Below are 23624 nucleotides of genomic sequence, written 5' to 3'. Positions count from 1 at the left end.
AAATTATGAATTTTGGAGTATTAAGATAAAACATTTTTCATCTCTCAAGATCTTTGGGATCTAGTTGAAAATGGTTTTGTAGAGACACAAAGCTCAAAAGTTACAAAAAAGGCAGCAAGTGAAGTAAAAGAGTTGTGTAAGAGGGATGCCAAAGCCCTTCTCGTTTTGCAGCAAGCCATGACTGAAAGCATTTTCACTCGAATTGAGACAACGACCAAGTCAAATGAAGCATGAACTATTTTGAAGAAAGCTTATCATGGAGATAGTAAGGTAACTACTGTAAAACTCCAAACACTTTGTAGAGATTTTGAGACCCTTCTAATGAAAAAAAATGTGCCCGTGCAAGATTTCTTTTCTAGAATGTCTACTATTGTAAATCAAATGAGAACATTCAAAAAAATAATTGATAATAAAAAGGCAGTAGAAAAATCCTATGAAGCATGCCACCAAAGTTTGATCATGTCGTCACAGCTATAGAGGAATCTAAGGACATGAGTAATTATTCGATTAACGAATTAATGGGGTCTCTTTTGGCACATGAGGCTAGATTGAACAGGTCAACCGAAAAAAGCATTGAACATGCATTTCAAGCCAAGGTAGAAATTTCCAATAAGCAAATGAGTGGCAAAGGTACCTTAGAGAATAAATATCCAGGAAGAGAAAGAGGAAGAGGAAGAGGAAGAGGAAGAGGTAGAGGTAGAGGTAGAGGAAGATATCGTGGCTGTGGTCGTGGTCGTGGTCGTGGGAGATTTAAAATGAGTCAGCATAATGGAAGCAATCAAAAGTCGAGTTATAAAGACAAACAATGCTATTATTGCAAGAAGTACAGGCACATGGAAGCAAGGTGTTGGGAGAAATAAAAAAAAGGTCAATATCGCTAAAGAGCAAGAACAAGGTAATCTTTTCCTTGCACAATTTGAAACCAAGGTTAATAATATGTGATTTCTAGATAGTGGCTGTAGTAACCACATGACAGGTGAAAAAAGACTTTTTCATAATATTGATGAGTCCATGAAAATGAATGTTTGGCTTGAAAACAACAAAAAGGTGCAAAGTGAAGGCAAAAAAACTATTGAAGTTGATGTTAAATCAGGTAATAAAAGAATGATTTATGATGTTTATTATATACCGGATTTATCATACAATTTATTGAGTGTTGGACAATTAATTGAGAATGGGTATGCACTTAACTTTTATGATGGAATATGTGAAATTAGAAAAAGAAAAATGGATAGTGAACCTTTTATAAGAGTCAAGATGACACCTAATAAAATGTTCCCTCTTGAATTTACACACATGAATGATGTTGCTTTAATTGGCAAAGAGGATGGGCCGTCACATCTTTGGCATTTATGGTATGACCATTTACATTATAATGGGCTGAAAATACTAAGAACCAAAAACATGGTTTTGGGGTTGCCTAGTATAACGTGTAGTGATGAAATTTGTAAAGGATGCGTATATGAGAAGCAACATCGTTTATCATTTCTTATCGGAAAGGCGTGGAGAGCCAACAAACCTCTTGAGTTAGTTCATGCAGATCTTTGTGGTCCCATAAACACTCCATCCTTAAATAATAGTAGATATTTTTTATTGCTTACTGATGACTTTACTCGCATGCGTTGGGTGTTTTTTCTCTCTAAAAAATTAAAAACATTTAAAAAATTTCAAGAGTTCAAGGCTTTTGCAGAAAGGGATAGTGAGCATGTCATAAAGTATTTACGTACAGATAAAGGGGGAGAATTTTTGTCTAATGATTTTGAAGAGTTTTGCAAAAAGAATAAAATTGGCAGGCAACTAACAATAAGAAAAACACTAGAGCAAAACGGTGTAGCTGAACGAAAAAACCATACAATCGTGGAGATGACAATGAGCATGTTGACTGAAAAATGACTCCCGAATGAATTTTGGGCTGAAGTCGTGAATACAACAATATACTTACACAATATATCTCCAACAAAAGTTGTGCGCAACATGACTCCATATGAGGCATGGTGGCAGTGAAAGCCAAATGTAAGTAATTTGAGATTTTTTTGTTGTGTTGCTTATTCCTTGATTGATTTTAGTGATCGTAACAAGATGGATAAGAAAAGTGAAAAATGCATTTTTGTTGGTTATAGTGATACAACAAAGGGGTATCGATTATATAATCCAATATCTAAGAGTTTAATCATTTGTCGTGATGTTATTTTTGATGAATTAAGTGCTTGGACTTAGAATCAAGATGCAAATAAGTTAAAGATGGAGGTCGTTCCCTTTGCATTTGATAAGACGTTGGAAGCCTCAACAAGTATGTCTCAAAACAATGGTGATACTAAAGGCGCAAACTCACCACCTAAAAAGGTAAGATCCATAAAAGAGATTTATGAATCATGTACTTTTGCCTTGTTGGTTGAAGAACCTATGTGCTACGAGGATGCTAGTGAGAAACAAGAATGGGTAAGATCCATGGAAGAAGAAATGATAGCCATTTAGAAAAATGATACCTAGAAACTTGTAGATTTACCCACAGGTCAAAATGCTATTGGTGTGAAATGGGTTTACAAGGTTAAATATAATGCAGATAGGGGCGTGCAAAAATATAAAGCAAGGTTAATCGTTAAGGGGTATGCTCAAGAATTTGGAGTAGATTTTTCAAAAAACTTTTTCTCCTGTTGCACGTTTTGAAACTATTAAAATTATTTTGGCATTAGCAGCTCATATGAAATGGTCAATTTTTCAATTTGATGTAAAAATCTGCATTTTTGATTGGGTTCTTGGAAAAATAGGTCTATGTTTGCCAGTCTCAGAGATTTGTTGTTAAAGGGAAAAAAGAGAAGGTGTATATGTTGAAAAAGGTGTTTTATGGCCTTAAACCGACACCACGAGCCTGGTATGGGAGATTGGACTCATACCTAATGCAAAGAGGATTTCACAAAAGTGAAAGTGAGCACACTTTGTATGTAAAAGGATCAGGTATTGACTTTCTTATTGTCTGTATTTATGTAGATGACATAATTTATATAGGCTCGTCGAGTATACTTTTTGATTTTTTTTAAAAAGACATGATGCATGAATTTGAAATGTCAGATCTAGGGTTGTTACACTATTTTCTTGGACTTCAAGTTCAACAAGGTATTGATGATATTTTTATTTCTCAAGAAAAATATGCTTTAGACTTACTTGAGAAATTTAAAATGGGTTCCACTCTCATGAATACTAATGAGAATTTATCAGTACATGATGGTACTATGAAGGCTGATGAACAATTGTATAGAAGTTTAGTTGGAAAGCTAATGTATCTTACACAGACTCATCCAGATATCGTGTTTCATGTTGGCCTAATTTCAAGGTTTATGTAGTGTCCAACGATATATCATCTTGGAGCAGCAAAATGAATCCTTCGTTATATTCAAGCAACCACTAATTATGGGATTTGGTACCAATCAATTCCTGAGTTTAAATTAACTGGCTTTACTGACAATGATTGGGCTGGTTTTGTAGATGACAGGAAAAGCACAAGTAGATTTATCTTTAATCTTGGATCAGGAGTTGTGTCATGGATGTCAAAGAAGCAAGCAACAGTGGCATTTTCATCCTCAAAAGCAGAGCATGTTGTTGCGAATGCAACTGTATGTGAAGCTATTTGAATAAGAAGAATTTTGGCGGACTTGCATCAAGAACAGACGAATGCAACAGAACTCTATTGTGACAATCAAGTAACCATTGCCATGACAAAAAATCCTGTGTTTCATGAATGAACCAAGCATATTGAGTTGCATCATCATTTTATCAGACAAGTTGTTGTCGATGGAGTTGTAGCAATGAAATATTGCTCTACAAATGACCAAATTGCAGATGGATTTACAAAAATACTTAGCTATTCTAAGTTTGTGAGATTCAAATCCACTTTAGGTGTATCGAGTTTTGCATCAAGGGGGAGTGATAGAATATGATGCAAAAAAGGGTTACGTGAATGGGTAATCATAAGTTATGGGTTAGTGGGTATGCGTTAGAGATGGTTTGGAATCCACGATTGTGTTGTGGTTCCTAAACTTAAGGAGTAAGTTATGTAATTCATGGGTTAATAATGGGTCATGAGTTGTGGCTATTAACGAGGAAATGACAATTATAAGTGTACCTTTTTAGCTATAAATATAGGGTTTTGGAGGTTGTACGAGAGGTATAATCTCTCACCTTTTGCTTTTACCTTGTGTTAAAGATTTTCAACATTTTACTCTATTGTTAAGTTAATATTTTATATTGTTGCTGTGTATCTTTGCTTTATTCCAACATCCAAATCACTTCTAAACTCAAACAGGGTGCACAAATCGAGTGTCCAAAAGATATGCAGTCCATCTTTCACCCCAATCCAAGGGTTCGTCCAAAACTGAGTAGACTCATTGTCCTTTACACTACAGGATATGAACATCTTTATGTGTCTTCAGCCCCAACAAATTATCTTCCACTCCCTGAGCTCACCTTTGGATTAGCACTCCAGAGGCTTCTATTTATCAAATATTTTTTTCTCATGAACTACGACCACCATGAATAAGAAAGTGCAAGCTTAGCCATATAAGCAACATTTATCTCCTCCTTCGGATGCCGACACCACCCTCCTCGGGCTTACAAAGCACTTCCTACTATTAGATGCGGTCTTCTCCTAGACTCATAATTCTGTCAAAGAAAATTACTAAACAATGATTCCAACTGTGTAATAACTTTTCTCGGTATCTTAAAAAGAAAGCAACCAAAAAATTGGAATCAAAGATAATGTATTTTGAATAAGTAAAATCCTCCCAGAGAGGAACTTGGCCTTCCAAGATTCAATACATTGCTGCACTTTAGCAATAATTGGTTCACACATAGACATATTTAATTTACCCATGCATAGAGGAATACTTACAAACAGACCAATCCACCATCAAAGAAATCTGAATCATAGCTTCATTATCAACATTGAATGGGACAATGACGGATTTAGAGTTGTTTACCTTCATACCCACTGCACTCTCAAACTCTTGGAGACACGATTTCCGGCTGCCAATCTGATCCCCAGCTTAAATCAAGCCTGTAGGCCAAAATGTTTTTTTTTTAGTATTTTTAAAACTTTCAGATTTTATTTTTTAGAAACTAGAAATTATTTTTGTTCGAAAATCATTTTTTTTAGAATATAAGTACTATTTAAAATTTTTGAGGATTTTGTATACAAAAATTCTAACATTTTTGTTTTTTTGGATTAACCTTACGAATCCAGATCTAATTCCAGTAGCTTGTTAGGATCCATTTAAGCTATTGAAGGATGTGATGGGTTTTTGGGTAGATTTTTATTTTGGATTCAGATATGTATTTTGGTATTTGAGTTTCATTTGGGTCTCAAATAGAATTGTTGAAAACCTCAAGAACTCATAAGGCCCTCACATGGTTGTTGAACATTAGATCTCTTTTATTGGATTCAAGGGGCGGCAGCCCTAGTCCCCAAATCAAAAGATGTTAGCTTCTTCCTTCTCTTCTTCTTAAACCCTTAAAATGTGAGGAAGATGTGCCTGTTTTTGTAAAAAAAGAAACCCCTCTTGACTGATCGTGTGAGACAAGTAAAATGCCCTCCACTCATCCTCCTTGATGCCTGATGGAAAGTTTGTGCCACTGGGATATTTACGGCTGGACAACAACCTTTACTCGCTTGGTTTGCATGCTGTGAGGTGAGGAACGAAAGAAAAACCCTTGGCTAGCTAGCTCTTCGCCGTATTTAAGTGAACCCCTCCTCCCCTTTTATCGTGATTTTTATGTTTGGATATATTGACCGTTAATGGACTGATTGCTGTCATTATAGACCTGTGTATGCATGAATGTTTACAGGTTCAATCTCCGAGCAGGTTGTATGTTACTCCCTGAACACGGTGTACAGAGGAAGGAATATTGCAAAACCCAAGATCTTCCTCCGTACATAACCAGCCGAATGAGTGCCACATGGCAGTCATTCGGACACCTGAACACGCGGCCCCGTGTTTCAGGGGGAACATACACCACCCTCTCATTCAATCTGATTTGTTTTGAGAATAAAGTTCTGTTTGGTATCTGTTTGTGACAGTAATTTTGTGACATGTTCAAGATTGAAAACACACCATTTCTTATTTACATTCCTGTTAGGACAGGTATTCGTTTATTAGAATTGAATTTCATTTCTCTTAATTTGCGCAAAACAGCGGGGTCATTGAACCTGTTTTATAAGCACTGTGAAGACCACCAGTGAAAGGCACCCACACACCTGGTGGGAATCAAACCTAGGACGAAGGGGTCAGTACCTCCTCCCTAAGCCGGTACAACTCCGGCAACCTCCGATTTGTGTCTGTAAGGGGTTGTTCTGATCTAGCATTTACCATAAAATGTTAGATAAGTGGGATATTAATGCATTCTGCTTCATATCCCCATGCATTAGTCATACCACTTTTCTGGATAAGTGCGTTCCCCTGAACACATTCTAGGCGCATGAAAAACCATAATAACTCGAAGAATTTTCCTGTTTCTCCCTAGTTTTCCTTACATTCTTTTCCCTCTAAACTACAAGGCGTGGCATATTCAGGTATTTCTTTATCCACAAGTAGTTGATAAGCTCCATCAATTTACAAAAGCTATTTTCCTTATTATAGTGCTTACCATGGAGAAATTACATAGAGTCAACCAGTAATCTTAGACCAGCATTGCATTATTGTTATGACCGCAGCAATATGCCTCAAATAAACCACATCCCATACATACAGATTTTCCTTAAAAAAAAAAAAAACCACATCCCATACTACCTTTTTCTATCCTTTTCCTCTTCCACTTCACTTTATATGGATTAAAGAACCCAACCCTGAATGAAGTTACTCTCGGAAGCCACACTCCTAGCAATATTGCTTGTGCCATCAGGAGGAGCAAATTGCTGGTACCTGTTTGAAAAAATTTAATGCATGGTGTTAGAGATTCTACCAAGGCTGATCCACAAAAGGCTATGATATAATTCAAAATTTGCAGAAGGGTTGCATTGTGAAACTTCAGTGGAGCATCTGCTTTAGAAATAAATGTTCCAACATCTTTTTTTCAGTGGGGAATGAAGAAACCACCCCCTGGCCGTGCTGGACTATGCTTGCCAACTATGGTCGCTTCTCCGACAGTCTAAAACTGTGGGGCACGCCGCACACCTCTCCCCCAGGGAGTCGCCTTGCTTTGGCTATAATGTGAATGGCTGATGCTCGCAAGATTAGAACCTAGACCACTCGTCTAGCAGGCTAGGCTCCATCGCGCTAAGCCAAACCGCTTTGGGGCATTGTTCCAACATCTTGGTTGGCCAATGGGATGATGGACCATTTTCACCATAATTGCAGTTATTTCACTCATTTAAGAGACGTTATGACATAGTAAGAATGAAGAATATAAAGACAAAGAATGAAACCCTATTTGCAAGGTTGGTTCGCAGTCAATGTGGTTGGCTTCAGCAGCATTCATGTTGAATGAGTTGTTTCCAACTACACCAGATTCCCATGAAGAAGAAGATCCCGGCATGCTCCCGAACACATGCCCTTGTGATTCTAGCTGAAATACAAGCAGCATCAATTTTCTCAGACTCATTTGGGAGGCCATCAATATACAACAGAACTGTTTATTCAGAACTTGACAGAACACAAAACCGATGAGATTATCCAGTAAAAACCTGTTTTTTTAGTTGCTTGTTCACGTCCCCAAGATGACGTTCCTAGCCAAGTTGAAGAAAAAGGCGTCCAAGTTAGTTAAAATGCAGAATCCAAGAGAATCCAAAAATACAGGACAAAACTTGATTAGTGAAGAATGTATACGGGGTATGCTTGTTGGATTTTTAATCCATCATTTGCTTGATTCATTTGAAGTCTATTGACAGTTCAAATTGTACATAAAAGGACGTATGCGTAGTTGAAACTTGAAACAATAATCTGTAGTACATCGTGACTACAGAATAGAAATTCAAACCTGCGACAAGGCCGGATTAGGTACAGTTTGCATCTAATCACCCCCATCTGCTGTTGTACAGGCTGTGCAACAGCAGACGGAGGGCGATCAAGTCCAGCGGCACATTGCAATATTTGTGCAATGTCATTGCACCTGATCCCAATCCACCCACGATAGGTATGGAGCAGCACTGTGGGGGTGGGATCGCCCTCCCAAGGTTTTACCACTATAAGGTGAAGCAAATTAGGGCATGATCCTGGTGAGTTCCTTGTCATTAAAAAAAAAAACTAGAGTTTTTGGAATACTGGGGACCATCCATCTTTGTAACTCCATTTCATAATTTAATCACATACCTTTTTCCTTAGCTCGTCCATCTGTTCCATCATTATCTGTGTCTGCATTGATAACAAAGGAATGATTAGAGACTACTTTTCAAGCAAAACTATTATCTAAATCTTGTTACAATGGTTTTCTCTAGACAATGGGTTATGTTAAAATAACTCATTATTTAAATAAATGGTCTAATATATTGATTAGGAAAAATTAAAGGATTACAATTTTGATGAAATGTTGTGCCTATTGACAGTGTGCATAATCGAACTCATTAGATAGGGTGAACCGCGCATTCTTGTTGATTTCCTTTTCATGTTTGATATGCATTCTGCACTTGGTTTTGGTGGCATGTTGTAATTTGTGTTAAGAAATTTGTAGTATTCATGCGAAGCAGGTTATATGTGCACCCCCCGAAGATGGCCGTTAGCTACATCTCATGTTCGGGGGTCCCAATGAGCGCCACGTATGTAAGCACGTGTGGCTCGTATCCCCATGTTTGTCAGCATAAGTTAGCATCGAAGTCCGGTGTGGTTGCAAAGACTTAAATACCCTTTCCTTCATGAGTGCCATAAAAACGACGATTCTAGAAAAGGAGCGGTTGCAAAGACTTAAGTACCCTGAAGATGGTTATTTAAGACCCAGTCCCTGTACTGCAGGATTATCCGAGAAAGGAATCCCCCCTGAAGAAGGCCATGAACATCAACCTTCTTTTTCTCTCCCTTTTCTTTCTGCCTCTGTGCACATCCAGCAGACGATCCTACACTGCTCCATCAAACACCGACTGACCTGTGCACTGACTGTAGCATGGTTCAACTTGATGAGTTATGGAGCCTGATTCAGAGTTTTTGCCCTTACAGGAGGGGAGTCCCGCTGCACGATTAACGGGCGGGGGTCAGGGGGGCACCCCTGGCCGGGGGGGGGGGGGGGGGGGAAGGTTTGGGGGGCATCACCCCCTAGAGCAAAATTTTTTTGGGCCTTGTATAAATTCTTTATTTTCTTTTCCTCTTGTAATTGTCGAAAAAGATCAATAAAGTGTTTTGTTTGATCGTGGCGCTCATATGTTTCCTTCGGTTGTTTCTTGCTCGAGGTTTTTGTAACACCCTTTCTTGCGATTTTTTTTTTTTTTTGCTACTCGATTTAGCGATTTGCCATTTTTTTTGCTACGCAATTTTCGTAAATCGCTACTCGATTTACGAAAATCGCATAGCAATTTGCCATTTATTTTTTTTTCGCTACGCGATTTTCATAAATTGCTACTCGATTTTGCGATTTGCCATTTTTTTTGCACTACGCAATTTTTGTAAATCGCAATGCCGAACACCACCCCCTTAAGCACGATCTTTGCCGTGATCAGGCTGTAGTCGCCAGTCGTCCCGATGGCAGTCTTGAGGTCTGTGATGGGGAAGCCGGAGAGGAATGTGCCATTCCCGACGCCCGTGTTGAGCAACGTCAGGGTGGCCTAGAAGGCATAGCCCTGATCAAAAGTATTGCCGACGTAGGGGGTAGATGGATTGTACTTTGAAAGACTCTGTTGTAGGTGTACTGGAGGAAGATTCCGTTGTAGGTGTCCCTCGAAGGCGGAGGAGGGGCCGCCGCAGTCGGTTGCCCACTGGACGAGTGCAACATTCCGGCCACTGCTAGCAGAAAGAGGATGATGATCACTATCGGATCACTGACTCTTTTCCTCCCTTAATTTGTTCTCTAGAGACATAGAGGGTTTTACAGCGTTTCACGGAGAAGGAAGAAGAAGAAGATGATGATGAAAAGTTCAAACAGAAAATAAAGAGAGAGCACTTCAGGTTCATTTCGCTGTTTAGACTTTGAAGAGTCAACATCATCCTCGGCTTTCGGGATGGAGAACATTTTTATCCTTTTTTTGAACCGTTGCTTCTCTTTTTTTGAATGAACATTTTTGTCATTTTCTCGAACCGCCATTTCATGGCAAGAATAGCAAGAAAGGGTACTTAAGTCTTTGCAATCGCACCGGACTCTGATGCTAAGTGATGCTGACACACACGGGAATACGAGCCACATGTGCTTACATATGTGGCGCTCATTCGGACCCCCGAACACACATTGTGGCATTCAGTGCATCTTCGTAGGAGAACACACACCACCCTCTCGTATTCATGTATACTACAAAACAGTACTTACAGTTTGCATCCCATTTAAGACAAAAATGTGATGCCAGGATTCTTGAGCCATTACCATGTGCCCGGTGCAGTTGCTCCGGGTCATAAAAAAAAAGAAAAAAGAAAATGATACCACCTTTCTTTGCCTGGCCTGTGAGAGTGCTGTCTCAAGCTGCCTCTCCAGTTGTTGCAGTTCCTTCAGACTCAATGGCCCAAGATCCTTTCCCAGTAGATGCCTACAAGGAAAGATGGCATTTGACTACGCAAAGCTTGCATGCACAACAAGAGGAATATCACTTTTTTCTCTTATCCTTTACCTCTGAGAACGTTGTAGAGCTTCATATCTTGCCTTAAGCTTTGCAACTTCTTGGTACCAGTTTTGTCCTCAAAGTTAACAATATCAGATTATTCTCTAAAAAAACAGTATCAAATTAAAAACGCTCACTATACACTCTCAGAAGTGTTTTGATGCCATGAAACCTTCAAAATAAACGAAAGAGGACAGGAATAAAATTTCATAAGCTACTGTTGCCCATGAGCTGTGGTCAACCAATGCATGAATAACACAAATATATATACACGCACACACATGCATGCACAGAAAATTCTTCCTATCTTCAATGAATTTCTTTCCTTGAAAAAAAAAGGTTTTTAACCTACCATTTGCTATAGCCTTTTGTTAGTTGTAGAAATAGATTTTAGGAGTGGGCCACTATCTCAAGGAATCGTATGAATTAGTAACTATAGCCATATGCATGAATAGGCATGTGCAGGAGGAACATGCACACATATCTTTGGAACTATTGATAATACTATCAACTAGCCCCATTAATTTTCAAATATTGCATATACTTAGTAGATTTCACTCTATAATCGTAGTCTTCCCAGTTTCTTAAAGGAGAACATGCATTAAATTAGGTGATTTTGATATTTAGCTAGATAGGTTTTTAAAGAATCTAAAAACTGATGGCCCACAATACACCAAATTAAAGTTCACAGCCAAGAAGGCAATTGTTTCATGAAAACAGTTAGACAAAAGCATGTCTTCTTAGTAAGCAACAAATGGATCTATAAAAGTTCGCTTCAGTAAATAACCTGAACCATATTTTTCCTAAATACTATGGTACTATGGTAGTACCAAAAATAAGCCCCACAAAGACACCAATACATAGTGCAAAGATTGGCTTCAACTTAAGCAGAGTATTAAATGCTATTTAATTTGAGTCATTCGATGACAAAGCATGAATTGAATAAAGATCTTTAGAATGAATTAGATAAGGTTTTCAATACATATACACACACGCACTTATAAAATATCTGAAGAATGGGGTTTTCTTGAACATACATGTGTTTCTCGAGCAGATATACTATTATCTAGTGGATTGTAATTGCATCTCTGGTACCTCTCAATTGTTTTGCCGAGACTGTGAAAAGAATAAAAAGAAAAGAAGGAAAGTTGAAACATTACACCTTTCTATCCACAACATAATACAAACAAACAACTCGACTCTCTAGGGCAAAATGAGTTCTTTTAATTTTTTCCTACAAGAATAGCCATTTTCATTCATAAGAAATAGAAGGTACCAAAAAAAAAAAGAAAAAGTCATGCCCAATCTTCATCATCCACTTACTCTTGCGGGTTATCTTCTTTTGTTCTTTCTTTTTTAAGGGAAAGCAAACAGTGTGATACTTGTCTTTTATGACCCGAATAAAAGAACATCTCAAGAATGCCAATTCCAGATTGTTACCCCTTCCTCTCCATTTCACTGATTTTATTCTCACATTGTCCTTTACCTTTTGTTCGGTTTTGCAGTTCCTTCTTTAAACAGGATGATACTCATCATTTTGTTGCCCTCTCTACTTTCTGATTTTATTAATGAATCTTCAGTTCTCTCAAAAAGAAAAAAAAGGTTGACCATTATGTTATTTCTTTTTTAAAGAAAAATATTCAATAGAATAGATTAGATAAACAAGTATTACAAGAATAAAAAGAGTAAGTAGATGTCAAACTTCATGTTCAATCATATTCAAACACAGAGGAAATGGCTCTTTCAGTTGAGGCCATTTGAATTGAATTCGAAGATACAACTCAGGCAAGGCTGAAGATGCTAGCAAATAACTTGGTTGCATTAACTCTGAATGACGACGCCCATTCCTTTGAAGCCATAGAAGTCTCCATAAGATAAGTACAAAGCATCTCCAAGAGAAGAAAATTTTCAGGTTTTTCTTTGACAGAAAATTCTCGTTCAACACTTTTTTAAGAACCTCAACGCTGCTCCAAAAATTATGAGAAGCATGCCATACTCTTTGAAAACATTTTCTAGCAAAAGCACACTCCCAAAAAATGTGGTATGCGGATTCTTCAACTTTTTTGCACAAAATACATTGACTTGGAAAGCTGAACACCCGCCTTTGCATAACTTGATCCATGAGAAGCCTATCATGTATAAGCAACTACGCATTAATGGAACCACAAATTGGGAATGCGTGATCCCATAGCTCTTCAACTGGTAGTGGAAGAACCAAAGGTAGACCAAGCATGCGGTAGCATGAAGCAACCAAAAAAACACCATCGGTAGAGTGAGGCCAAAGAGATGAGTCAGTTTAGGGTGGGTGAAGGATTTCTTCTAAGTTAAATACCCCACTCAATTTTATTTTTTCAAAATTGACATATCATTCCCTTTGGCTGCCCAATACAAGCTATGAAACATGTTCTTGAAACACCCCAAGATACACCAATTGTCTTTCCAAAATCTAGTTTTGGACCCATTACCCAATTTTACATGAAAAGACTAAAAATAACGGTATCAACTTAGCCCTTCCCTTCCAAATATCGGAACCATTAACCCACTTAGAGCCACCCATCCATGCCCAAGGCCAACCCTTCAAATTGTATTTTTGAGAGACTAGATTGACCCAAGCCTTGTTAACATTTGACAATAGCCAAACCCATTTGAGAAGGAGAGCCTTGTTCCAATGGCCAATTTCCTTAATACCCAAACCATCCTCTTTTTAGGTCTAGAAATAACATCCTAACAAACCAAGTGCATTTTCTCCTTGTCCGAAGAAAGAATTGAAGTGCTCTATTGATTCTCTTCTTAGTTTTGGAGGGGGTGAAAAAAAATTGGATGAAATGAAGCAAGTAGGATAAAAGATGCTTAATAAGGATTACCCTCCCTACTAGAGCTAGGTTAAAGTCAGCCCAAGAACTAATTTTTTTTACAACTTTAGCTTCAACTTCATTCCAATATTTATCTTTAGAGACCCCAAGGTGTAAAGGTAGTCCAAGCTATTTAGTAGGAAGAGCACTGGTTTAACATCCAAAGAGTTTAGAGGCAAACACTGACTTCCTATTTGATTCGGTTAGTGGGATGTAGCATGATTTTTGGCTGTTAATGGATAGCCCAAAAATTTATGAAAAGAGGCAAATCGAAGTCCAAAATTTAAAATGTTGTAAATGGATGCTAGCCCAAATATGAGGATATCATCCACAAAAAGGACATGAATGAGATTAGGACAGCCCGATAAGTTGACACCAACAAAAAGAGCGCAAGAGGAAGCAACACATAGCATAGAGAATAGAACCTCCATCACCACAAGAAATAATAGAAGAGACAAGGGGTCACCTCGACGCAGCCCTATATGTAAATCAAAGTACATACCTTGGGAACCATTGATGCAAATGACCACATTCGAGACTTGAAGTAGTTCTCTTATCCATTGACACCACTTGTTAGCGAAATTGAGATTCTCTAAACAAGGAGAAACTTCCATCGCACCATATCAAAGGCTTTAGAGAGGTCCAACTTGAGCAAGAAGAATTTACCTTTTATGTGGTGCATAGAATGAATTGTTTCCCTCATGCAATCTTCTCTCTTTAACCAAGGCATGCTGGTTGGGTGATATAATTTCATCCAAAACCTTTTGCAACCTTGCTGCCATAATCTTGGAGATAATCTTGTATACATTACCACTAAGTGCTATGGGCATGAAATTGTCAAAGGAGCTTCTAGATCCATCTTTTGGGATAAGCATTGTCATAGATCTCCCCAATGCTTTTGGTAAGGATGCATGAGTGAAATTCTTGAAGACGGCTGCATAGGTCATTCTTGCATACATCTCACAATGCTTTAAAAAACTCAATTGGAAATCCATCCAGACTCGTGACTTTGCCTGTAGGCATGGACTAGAATACAAGACAAATCTCTTCCAAGGCAAACAACATACCCAGTAAGGTTTGTTGTTCATCATTTATGGCCTTTAGCACCATTTAATCAAAGTTAACTGTGATTGTTGATACACAACTATATCTTACATTAATATGCTAGAGAGGTATAGTAGTAGTGAGTCACCTTGAAGATGCAATTTTTCATGAGTAACATAGGAGATGTGGTTGAACATTTTTCTATTCGATGCATATGGATGAAAGTATCTTCTATTGGATGCCAAGAGACCCTTGCACGCTGCCTCCATCCAATTTCATGCCTTATGCACCACTCCTACAACAAGGAAGCAATGAAGACATGCTCTGTTGCAAGGATTGAAGCTTGAGATGGATTTTATGTATTGGCCATGGAGACTTGAAGTGCAACTAATTGTTCTTCCCAAGAATGCATGTCTTTGACTTTGGCTTGGCCTGCTCTTTTATCAAAGCAATGATACCCCTTCTCACATGGTAAATTTTTTAAGAATACGCTGAGCAGCCCATTTTCCTTCATGGTTCTCCTACCACCAAGAGGAAATTATGTCAATAAATCTCGGTTCACGAAGCCACCAAAGCTTAAATTTGAATCGGTTTCTCGAGGTTGACCATCAATTATTCCACTTCAATATGATGGGGGCATGATCTGAAATTGTGAAGTTACCAATACAAGAGTGCACATCATGTGAGTAGTTGAGGAAGTCTTTAGAGAGCAAAAAATGATCTAAGTTTTTCATGATTGGGGGATACAACTTGTTTTTCCATGTGAATGGATCGCCTTTCATGTTGATTGCATGTAGATTATTGGCAAGAATAAACTCATTAAATTTCCTTGAAAATCTAGATGAGAGATGCATCTGATTTGAGTCCTCACTTGACAAAATAGCATTAAAATCACCTCCAACAACACAAGGTAGGGTGGATTGAAGTGCTAGGTTGTCCAATTCTTCCCAGAACTTATTTTTAAAACTGCAAGTGACAGGACCATGAATAAATGTAAGCCTGAAAGTAGAAAAACCTTTTGGTGGTCTAAAATTCAAAGTGATTGGGAATTCATTGAGGGAGATGTTTTCCACCATCAAATTGTCCTTCCACATAATAAGTAGACCCTCTGAACACCCTTTAGAAGGAGAGAGAGAATCTAGCCTCTCCACAAATTGAACGTATAAACACTTCCTCAATAGCCTCCATCTTTGTTTCACATAGCTTAACAATATCAAAACCCTCTAATTTTATCCAACTGGCTAGGAAAGCTTGTTTCACCCAACTCCCTAGCCCTCTGATGTTCCCTAATACAAGCTTCATAATTGATGTGCCGCAACTGGTACTCACCCTGATTTAGATCAAATAAGTGTGAGTTTTAATCAATGAAGTATGGTTCCTTTTTAAAACATTTTACATCATGAGACATATATAATCTCTTGTTTTCAGGGTCATAGCACTTGTACTCCTTAATAGAGGAATACCCAAGAAACATGCATTTGACAACCCACCTCTAGAGCTTATTATAATGTCTCTCTTGAACATAAATGAAGCACTTACATCCAAATACTCATAGGTGGGTGATAGACAGTTTTATCCCCTGAGCAACTCTATAGGACTCTTGTATTCAATGGACTGACTAGACAAACAATTTGTAACATAGCCTGCAATGGACATTGCATCAGACCAACAAATTTTTGGAACATTCATTTGGAACATAAAAGCTTTGGCAACCTTTAGCAGATACATGTTTTTTGTGCTCAACAACCCCGTTCTCTTAAAGGCATTGCTGATTTATTTCTCACCATTATTGGATCGAAAGATCTTTATTTTGGCATTAAACTGATTTTGGATCATGCCATGAAACTCTTTAAAGGTTTAAAAATTTTTGCATTTGTGTTCAAGAAAATAAATCCAAGTGATTCGTGAATAATCATTAATGAATATAACAAAATATTTATAGTCAAAATATAATTCAACTAGGGTAGGCCCCAAACATCAGAGTGAATCAACTGAAAAACACTACAAGAAACTTGTGGATTAGCGACGACCTAATTCCGTCGCTAATCTGACGCTAATCCGTCGCTAAACTGTTTAGCGACGGATTAGCGTCGGATAACTTTCATCGCAAATTTTTCGACGCTAAGTAGTGCTAGAACTTATCTGCCGCTAATTTCGTCGCTAATTTGTGACGGATATTATCCATCGTGAGTCATTCTCTATTTTAAATTAGCGATGGATAATATCTATCGTTAAATTTTAAAAAAAAAATAAAAAAAATTGCTCGTTGCCGGTGTGTTCTCCGGCAAGGAGCAATTTTTTTTCACAGAACCAGCGCATTCCGACGTCGAGACGCTCTTCCGAAGTGAGCCATTCACGGCCGGAGAAGGTGAGGATGGTTTAAATCGAACTGGGGCTGAGTTCTCTGCTCTTCTTTACGTTTCCCAGTCTGCGGGCAGGGCGTACGAGTTCTCGATTTCCCGTCGAGGAAGCACTCGAAGGAAGAACAAGTGGGACAAGTTTATGTTTGGATGAGAACTAGGGTTGTCCGGGAGGAGAGGGAGATGGAAACGATGCACGTGATCTGGCTGTTTTTGAAGGAATCTCTGAGGTGCACTGTCAATCTCGGAGCGGTCTTCTTGCCGGAGAAGCTCAAATCGGACGGTCGCGGAGAGGCTCGCGTTCCCAAGAACGATGGAGTTCACGCCGGAGATGGAGAGACCGTCATTGCGAGGGACGAAGGCCGTTGACCAGATCCCGACCAGAATAGGTTCTCCTGTGAGTCCCTTCTCTTTTTCTTCCTCTTGCCGTTTTTTCTGATAATCTAAAACCAAGATGGCCTTCTAGGAGAGAAGGCGAGAAGACGTTGGTCGGCCTGAATTGGTGGCACTTCACCCATTTATTGAAAATCTCTCTGAATCAGTTTAATATTCTATGGTGGAAAAATAGAGGGAAGAAAAATTTCGAACGGGGGGGAGGGAAAATTTCGCGCCTCAGGCGAGACAGTTTTAAATCGAAAATTAGCGAGGGAATTAGCGAGGGATTTTTTTCGTCCCTAATCCGTCGCTAATTAGCAATGGATTAGGGACGGAAAAATTCCCTCTCTAATTTTGTCGCTAATTATCATTTTTTGTAGTGTTTTGGCGACGAAAAAACATTGTCGCTAATCCATCGCTAATTAGCGATGAAAATATTTCCGTCGCTAATTTTGCAAATATTTCAAATGTTAGCCACAAATAGTATTCGCTCGCTAATCCATCGCAAATTTGCGACGAAAAAAATCAGTCGCAAATTTCCGTCGCTAATTAGCATTTTTCTTGTAGTGAAATGCTCTCACATCTATCATTAAAGTTTTTAAAGGGAGCCCTAGATTGTTTAGCATATTGACATGCATCACTAGTGTCAAGACATGCAATAATATCATGAAATAATGATCTTAAATTATGATTCGAGGGATGCCTGAGTCAGTTGAGATCATTGTTTCCTCGAGCCAAGTGAGCTTGAGTCTCAGCATCTAAAAAGTAGAAGTTGTTGGATTTGTATCCTTTACCAATCATTTTTTTCGTGCTTAAGTCCTAAAACACAACATTGTCAGGAAAAAAAACAGCAATGTAGTTGTGGCTCTTGGTGATTCTCTTGAGAGACAATAAGCAAGTGGGAAAATGAGGAATGTAAAGAACTTCTAACATTTTATCTTGGTTCAAGAATGTGATGTCACCAATTCCTTGCACTGGGATAAGAGATTAATTAGCTATATGAACGAGTTTTTTTTATCGGCATGCTTAACATTAGATAGCTACTCGTGGTGTCTTGTCATGTGATTGATGGCCCAACAATCCACTGTTTTCCAATAGAACTAGTTGTGATGGCAAGGTCGTTAGTTGATGTAATGCTTGGTGTGGATCCAAATTGATGATTGGCGGTGACTTTAATCCAAAGTATAGGTTTCTAAAAAAAAAAAAATAAGAATGCAGGGGATACTTTAATTTTGCCAAGTAGGATGTGTCCCCCTCTTGGGATCCTACTTGCTTCATTAAATAAAATTTAATTTCTTATTTCTATGCTAATTGAATTCCTAATTAAATTCTAATTGATATCTATATTGGATTTAAATCCAATTTAGATCCAAATTTATTTAAATAAATCTGCATCCAATCCAAATCCAACTTAACTTTTAAATTAAATCTAAATTCAAATCGGTTGTTTTGTTATAGAAGGTTGGCCAAGTAATCAATGGTGATGGGTTTGTTCTCCTTGCGAGCTCCTTGATTTTTGTCATTGTTGGGATGCTTGTATATCTCCCAGCACTTTTCTTTGAGATGCCTCAACTTCCTGCAGTGAGAGCATTGAGGCCCGCCGCAACCCTGACTTTAGTCAAAGTCGATTCCCTCTTTGGATTATGTAAGAAGAGCCATATTGCAAGATTCCTTCTTGGCATTGGTATTGAAAGCCACTTTTCTGCAGCTTGTTTTGGTTATGGATTCATGACCTACCTTTGCATCTCTTATCGTTGGATGGTCGAGCAGTCAATGTTGAAGGTAGGTAGGGGTTGAGACATTAGGAGATGGCCCCTTAGGGCTTGTTTGATGACTTGTCCAAGATTAGATGAAACAAAAGAACAAAATAGATAGAACTCTGTAATAATTGTACTCCATATAACATTTGTTTCTACTGTAAATGAAAGTTGTGTTCCAAAGTCTAATGTTTGTTAGATCCGCTGTGCGGACAACATGGACACACATAGATAATGGGTCGGATAACTTTGTTTTGGTTTGTACAACTTGATCTACTCAATGAGTGTTTTAACATATTTATTAAGGATTTTAGCTTTGGATATCGATCTCTGATTATATCTAAATATCAATTTTATTTTAAAAATTGAGAAATTTGAGAAAAAATAATAATTGATACTTTTTATATATAAATGCTTTAATCAATATCATATTAGATCTAACTATGAAAGTTTATCAAAAAATTATAGATTTTAGCCTAAAATATGGATCTCAAACTGGATCCAAGTACCAAAAAATGTCTAAATTTTAGGTAATTTAAAAAAAGAATTCATAACTTTTTATTTACAAATGTAAACACCATAATAAAACTTTAAAATGCAAGAAAATAAATCATAAATAAACCAAAAAACCCTAAAATACAAGAAAAATAAATCATAAAATTAAATAAAAAAGATTTAATTTAAACCCTAATAAAAGAAAATAAAAAAAACAATCCTAATTAGATACAAGAAAAGCCCTAATCAAATTAACTATAAAAAGCCTTAATTATAAAAAAATGATTCAAAACCCTAATCAAAGAAAACAACCTAATCAAATTAATTATAAAAATCCACAATTTAAAAAATTTGATTCAAAGCCCTAATCAAAGAAAATCAAATAAAAAACCTTAATTAGATGAACTATACAAAACTCTAATTTAAAATTTTTGATTCAAAGCCTAATAAAAGAAAACCAAATTAACTATAAAAAAACACTAATTTAAGAAATTTGATTCAAATCCCTAATCAAAGAAAATCAAATAAAAACCCTTAATTAAATTAACTATAAAAAACTCTAATTTAAAAAAATTGATTCAAAGCCTAATAAAAGAAAATCAAATAAAAAGCTCTAATCAAATTAACTATAAAAAACACTAATTTAAGAAATTTGATTCAAAACCTGAATCAAATAAAATCAAAGAAAATTCCTAGTCAAATTAACTAGAAAATCAAGGAAAATCCTAATCAAATAAAAAATCCCTAATCAAAGTCCTATGAAAGAAATTTCTTATTCAGTAATCAAAGCTCTAATCAGAGCCCTAAAGCCTAATCAAAGAGAAGAACAAGAACAAAAGAAAGAGGGACCAAGGTGCTATTGTTGGCAGCGAGGCGATGATACCTTGGTCTCACTTCCCGATCGCTGCACAGGAGAGAGAGAGAAACCAGGGTGCCTCACCGCCCAGCTGTTGCAAGAGAGAGTTGGGGGACCCCCTCCCTCAGTTTTTTTTTTTTAATGAGCATTCTCTTCATCCTTGTTCTTATTGAAAAGTCATTCCTGAGACATGGCGCAAGTGCCTTCTGTGTCCTTAGTTTGATGGCAACAACGCGGCCGCAGCGTCAAGCACCAAGTCCTTAGGGTGTCATAATCTTGACCGAGTCTAGTGAGTACTTTGAACACCTTTTCTTCCTCGATTCTCGTCTTGATGGTGTTAGGATCTGTGGTCATGGGATGATATTGGCCAAGTTTGTCCCACATATCGTGTAACGTGCTGAGATAGACGTGAAAGGGCTCATCGTCCGTCTTGAAATTGCTATATCTTGTTGCAGCTGATAGACCCCTGCAAGGTTATTCTGATACTCATTAAACCTCCTTCAGGGTGTCATACATATCTTTGGTCATCTCCAAGAATAATTCAACTCCATGGACTTCAGAAGCCATGACATCACAAAGTGATTTCTGGATTCTCATTCTTTGTATCAGGGAACATTCTTCTTCGGAGGTGTGATCTTTCTATTGAAAAAACCGAGCTTCGACTTGTTTCTCAGAAATAGTGTGGCTGCCTTAGATCAGGATAGACAACATTGTGGTTATCTTCAATGTTGGGTTTTGTTCCTGTACCACCATCTTGGTGGGAGCTGTTGGTTTTCGTCTCCCATGACGAACGACAATCACCGAGAGTTAATGTCCTCTATTGTAGGATAAGCAAAGATGACAACATGAGTAATCGGATCAGTTGGTTGGATCCTCCAAATTACAAGCTTATGTTGACATTCTTAAAAAATAGGACAAGAACGTGAAAGGAACAATATATAATGGTAGATGCCCTGGATGAAATGATGTGTGGGTGCTCGGTGTTCTTCTCAACCTATTGACTCCCATGATAAGCCTAGGCCTTTAAGTTGATGGTGTGCAGGGCCCTGAACCCAATGAGAAATGAGGACACCTTGGTTGCTCTCATCAAGCAGTCATGCCTCAATTTATAGTGAGAGGAAAGTGAGGGGTTACCTATATGGCATTCATGTATGTAAACCTTTCACATGCCATATTGAATGTGAACCCTTTCACATTCACGTAACCCCTTCCCCACTAATTTCCACTAATACCTGCATTAGTATCAAATCAGGTCACACATAGGCTTGGACCCGATTCGAAATATCAAACATTCTCTCACTTAACTCATTGACACTAAAAGGCACAAAATTGAGGTTCATACCATTATCTCGACTTAATTCTTCATGTGAGTTCACATGTTATCAGGTATCACAATAATGAATCATATGAGTCATGGAGATGAACACCTCTTTATGAAATGTTATATTTTCATATACAACAACAACAACAACTACGTCTTCATCCCAAAACAATTGGGGTCAGCGATATGAACCAAAAAACAAAATCATTCTGGGTCTTCCACATGAATCCTTCTCCTCCAATCATTTCTATCCAATGCCATGTCCTCGGTGAGGTTCAAAGCATTCATATCCTTTCCTATCATCTCCATCCAAGTCTTCTTAGGCCTACCCCAACCTCTTTTAACTAATATATTTACCCATTTCTCCATCCTTCTAACTGGAGCATCATTAGGCCTTGGCCGAATATGTCCAAACCACCGTAAATGAGTCTCTCTCATCTTATTTTCAATTGATGCAACACCTACCTTCTTACCTATCTCCCCGTTTTGAATCTTATCTTTTATTGTATTTTCACGCATCCATCTAAGCATACACATCTTAGCTGCACTCATTTTTTGAATATGATGTCTCTTGGCAGCCCAATATTCCATACCATATAGTAAAGCGGGCCTAATTATCGTCCTATAAAACTTTCCCTTCAACCAGAATGACATTCTATGATCGCACAACACTCTAGTTGCACTTTTTCATTTCATCCACCCAACCTTTATCCTATGATTTACATCTCCATCAATTTCTCCATACTTTTGAATGATAGATCCCAAATATTTAAAACAGTCATCCACCGGTATTTTTTGCTCACCAAGCTTCACTACACTCCCATCACTACTTTGTTGCTTACTAAACCGACATTCCATATATTTTGTCGTACTCTTACTCAACTTAAAACCTCTTGCTTCTAATGTCTGTCTCCATAATTCTAACTTAGCATTAACCCCGGCTCTAGACTCATCAATCAAAACAATATCATCAGCAAACAACATACACCACGACACATTTTCTTGAATTGATCTCGTAAGCTCATCCATCACTATAGCAAATAGGAAAGGGCTAAATGCAGATCCTTGATGTAGCCCAACTGTTATAGGAAAATTGGTTGTCACCCCTTCACAAGTGCGGACATTGGTTCCTACTCCTTCGTACATATCTTTAATTATACTAATGTACTTGAGAGAAACACATTTCTTCATCTTTGTCCACCAGAGAACATCCCTATGTACTCTATCGTATGCCTTCTCCAAATCAATAAAAACCATATGCAAATCTTTGTTCCTCTCTATATATCTCTCAATAAGTTGTCTAAGAAGATGTATAGCTTCCATAGTTGATCTTTCAGGCATAAAACCAAATTGATTCTCCGATATCATGACAACCTTCCTCAACCTATACTCAATCACCCTCTCCCAAAGTTTTATACCACGATAGTTTGTGCAATCTTGTATATCACCCTTATTCTTATATAGAGGCACTAAAGTACTCTTCCTCCACTCATTAAGCATCTTATTTGTCCGTTAAATCTTGTTAAAAAGATTTGTCAATCATTCTAAACATTTCTCACCCAAGCATTTCTAAGCCGCGATAGGTATACCATCTGGGCCAACTGCCCTTCTTGATTTCATTTTCTTCAAAGCCTCTGCAATTTTTTTTTGAATCTTGCGCATGAAGTCATAATTCATCTCATAAAAAGGAATGGAGAAGTCTCCAAGATCCTGAGCATGACCTTTCATTAAATAGCTTATCAAAATAATCTTGTCATCTCTCCTTAATCTCCTCATCTTTGACTAAAACCCTTTGCGTTTCATCTTTAATACATTTAACCATACCCAGATCCCTAGATTTCCTATCT

General features: G+C 37.7%; 1 protein-coding gene across 1 annotated transcript in view; it reads right to left on the bottom strand.

The window, feature by feature from the left end:
• Positions 1-6785: 6785 nt before the first annotated feature.
• LOC149842588 (agamous-like MADS-box protein MADS3) overlaps positions 6786-23624 on the bottom strand; it is a 44704-nt gene continuing 27865 nt past the window's right edge. Inside the window, exons 2-8 of the mRNA XM_090001499.1 lie at positions 11757-11833; positions 10727-10790; positions 10546-10645; positions 8298-8339; positions 7673-7714; positions 7415-7554; positions 6786-6911 (exon numbers count right to left, since the gene is read on the bottom strand). Coding sequence (XP_089857625.1) covers positions 6821-6911; positions 7415-7554; positions 7673-7714; positions 8298-8339; positions 10546-10645; positions 10727-10790; positions 11757-11833 — 556 coding nt within the window. The 3' untranslated portion in view covers positions 6786-6820. The remainder of the gene's footprint in view (positions 6912-7414; positions 7555-7672; positions 7715-8297; positions 8340-10545; positions 10646-10726; positions 10791-11756; positions 11834-23624) is intronic.

The sequence above is a fragment of the Nuphar pumila genome, chromosome 3 (genome assembly GCF_984573655.1).
Source record: "Nuphar pumila chromosome 3, dmNupPumi1.hap1.1, whole genome shotgun sequence".
Classification (NCBI taxonomy): domain Eukaryota; kingdom Viridiplantae; phylum Streptophyta; class Magnoliopsida; order Nymphaeales; family Nymphaeaceae; genus Nuphar; species Nuphar pumila.
This window is presented reverse-complemented; position numbering and strand designations above follow the sequence as displayed.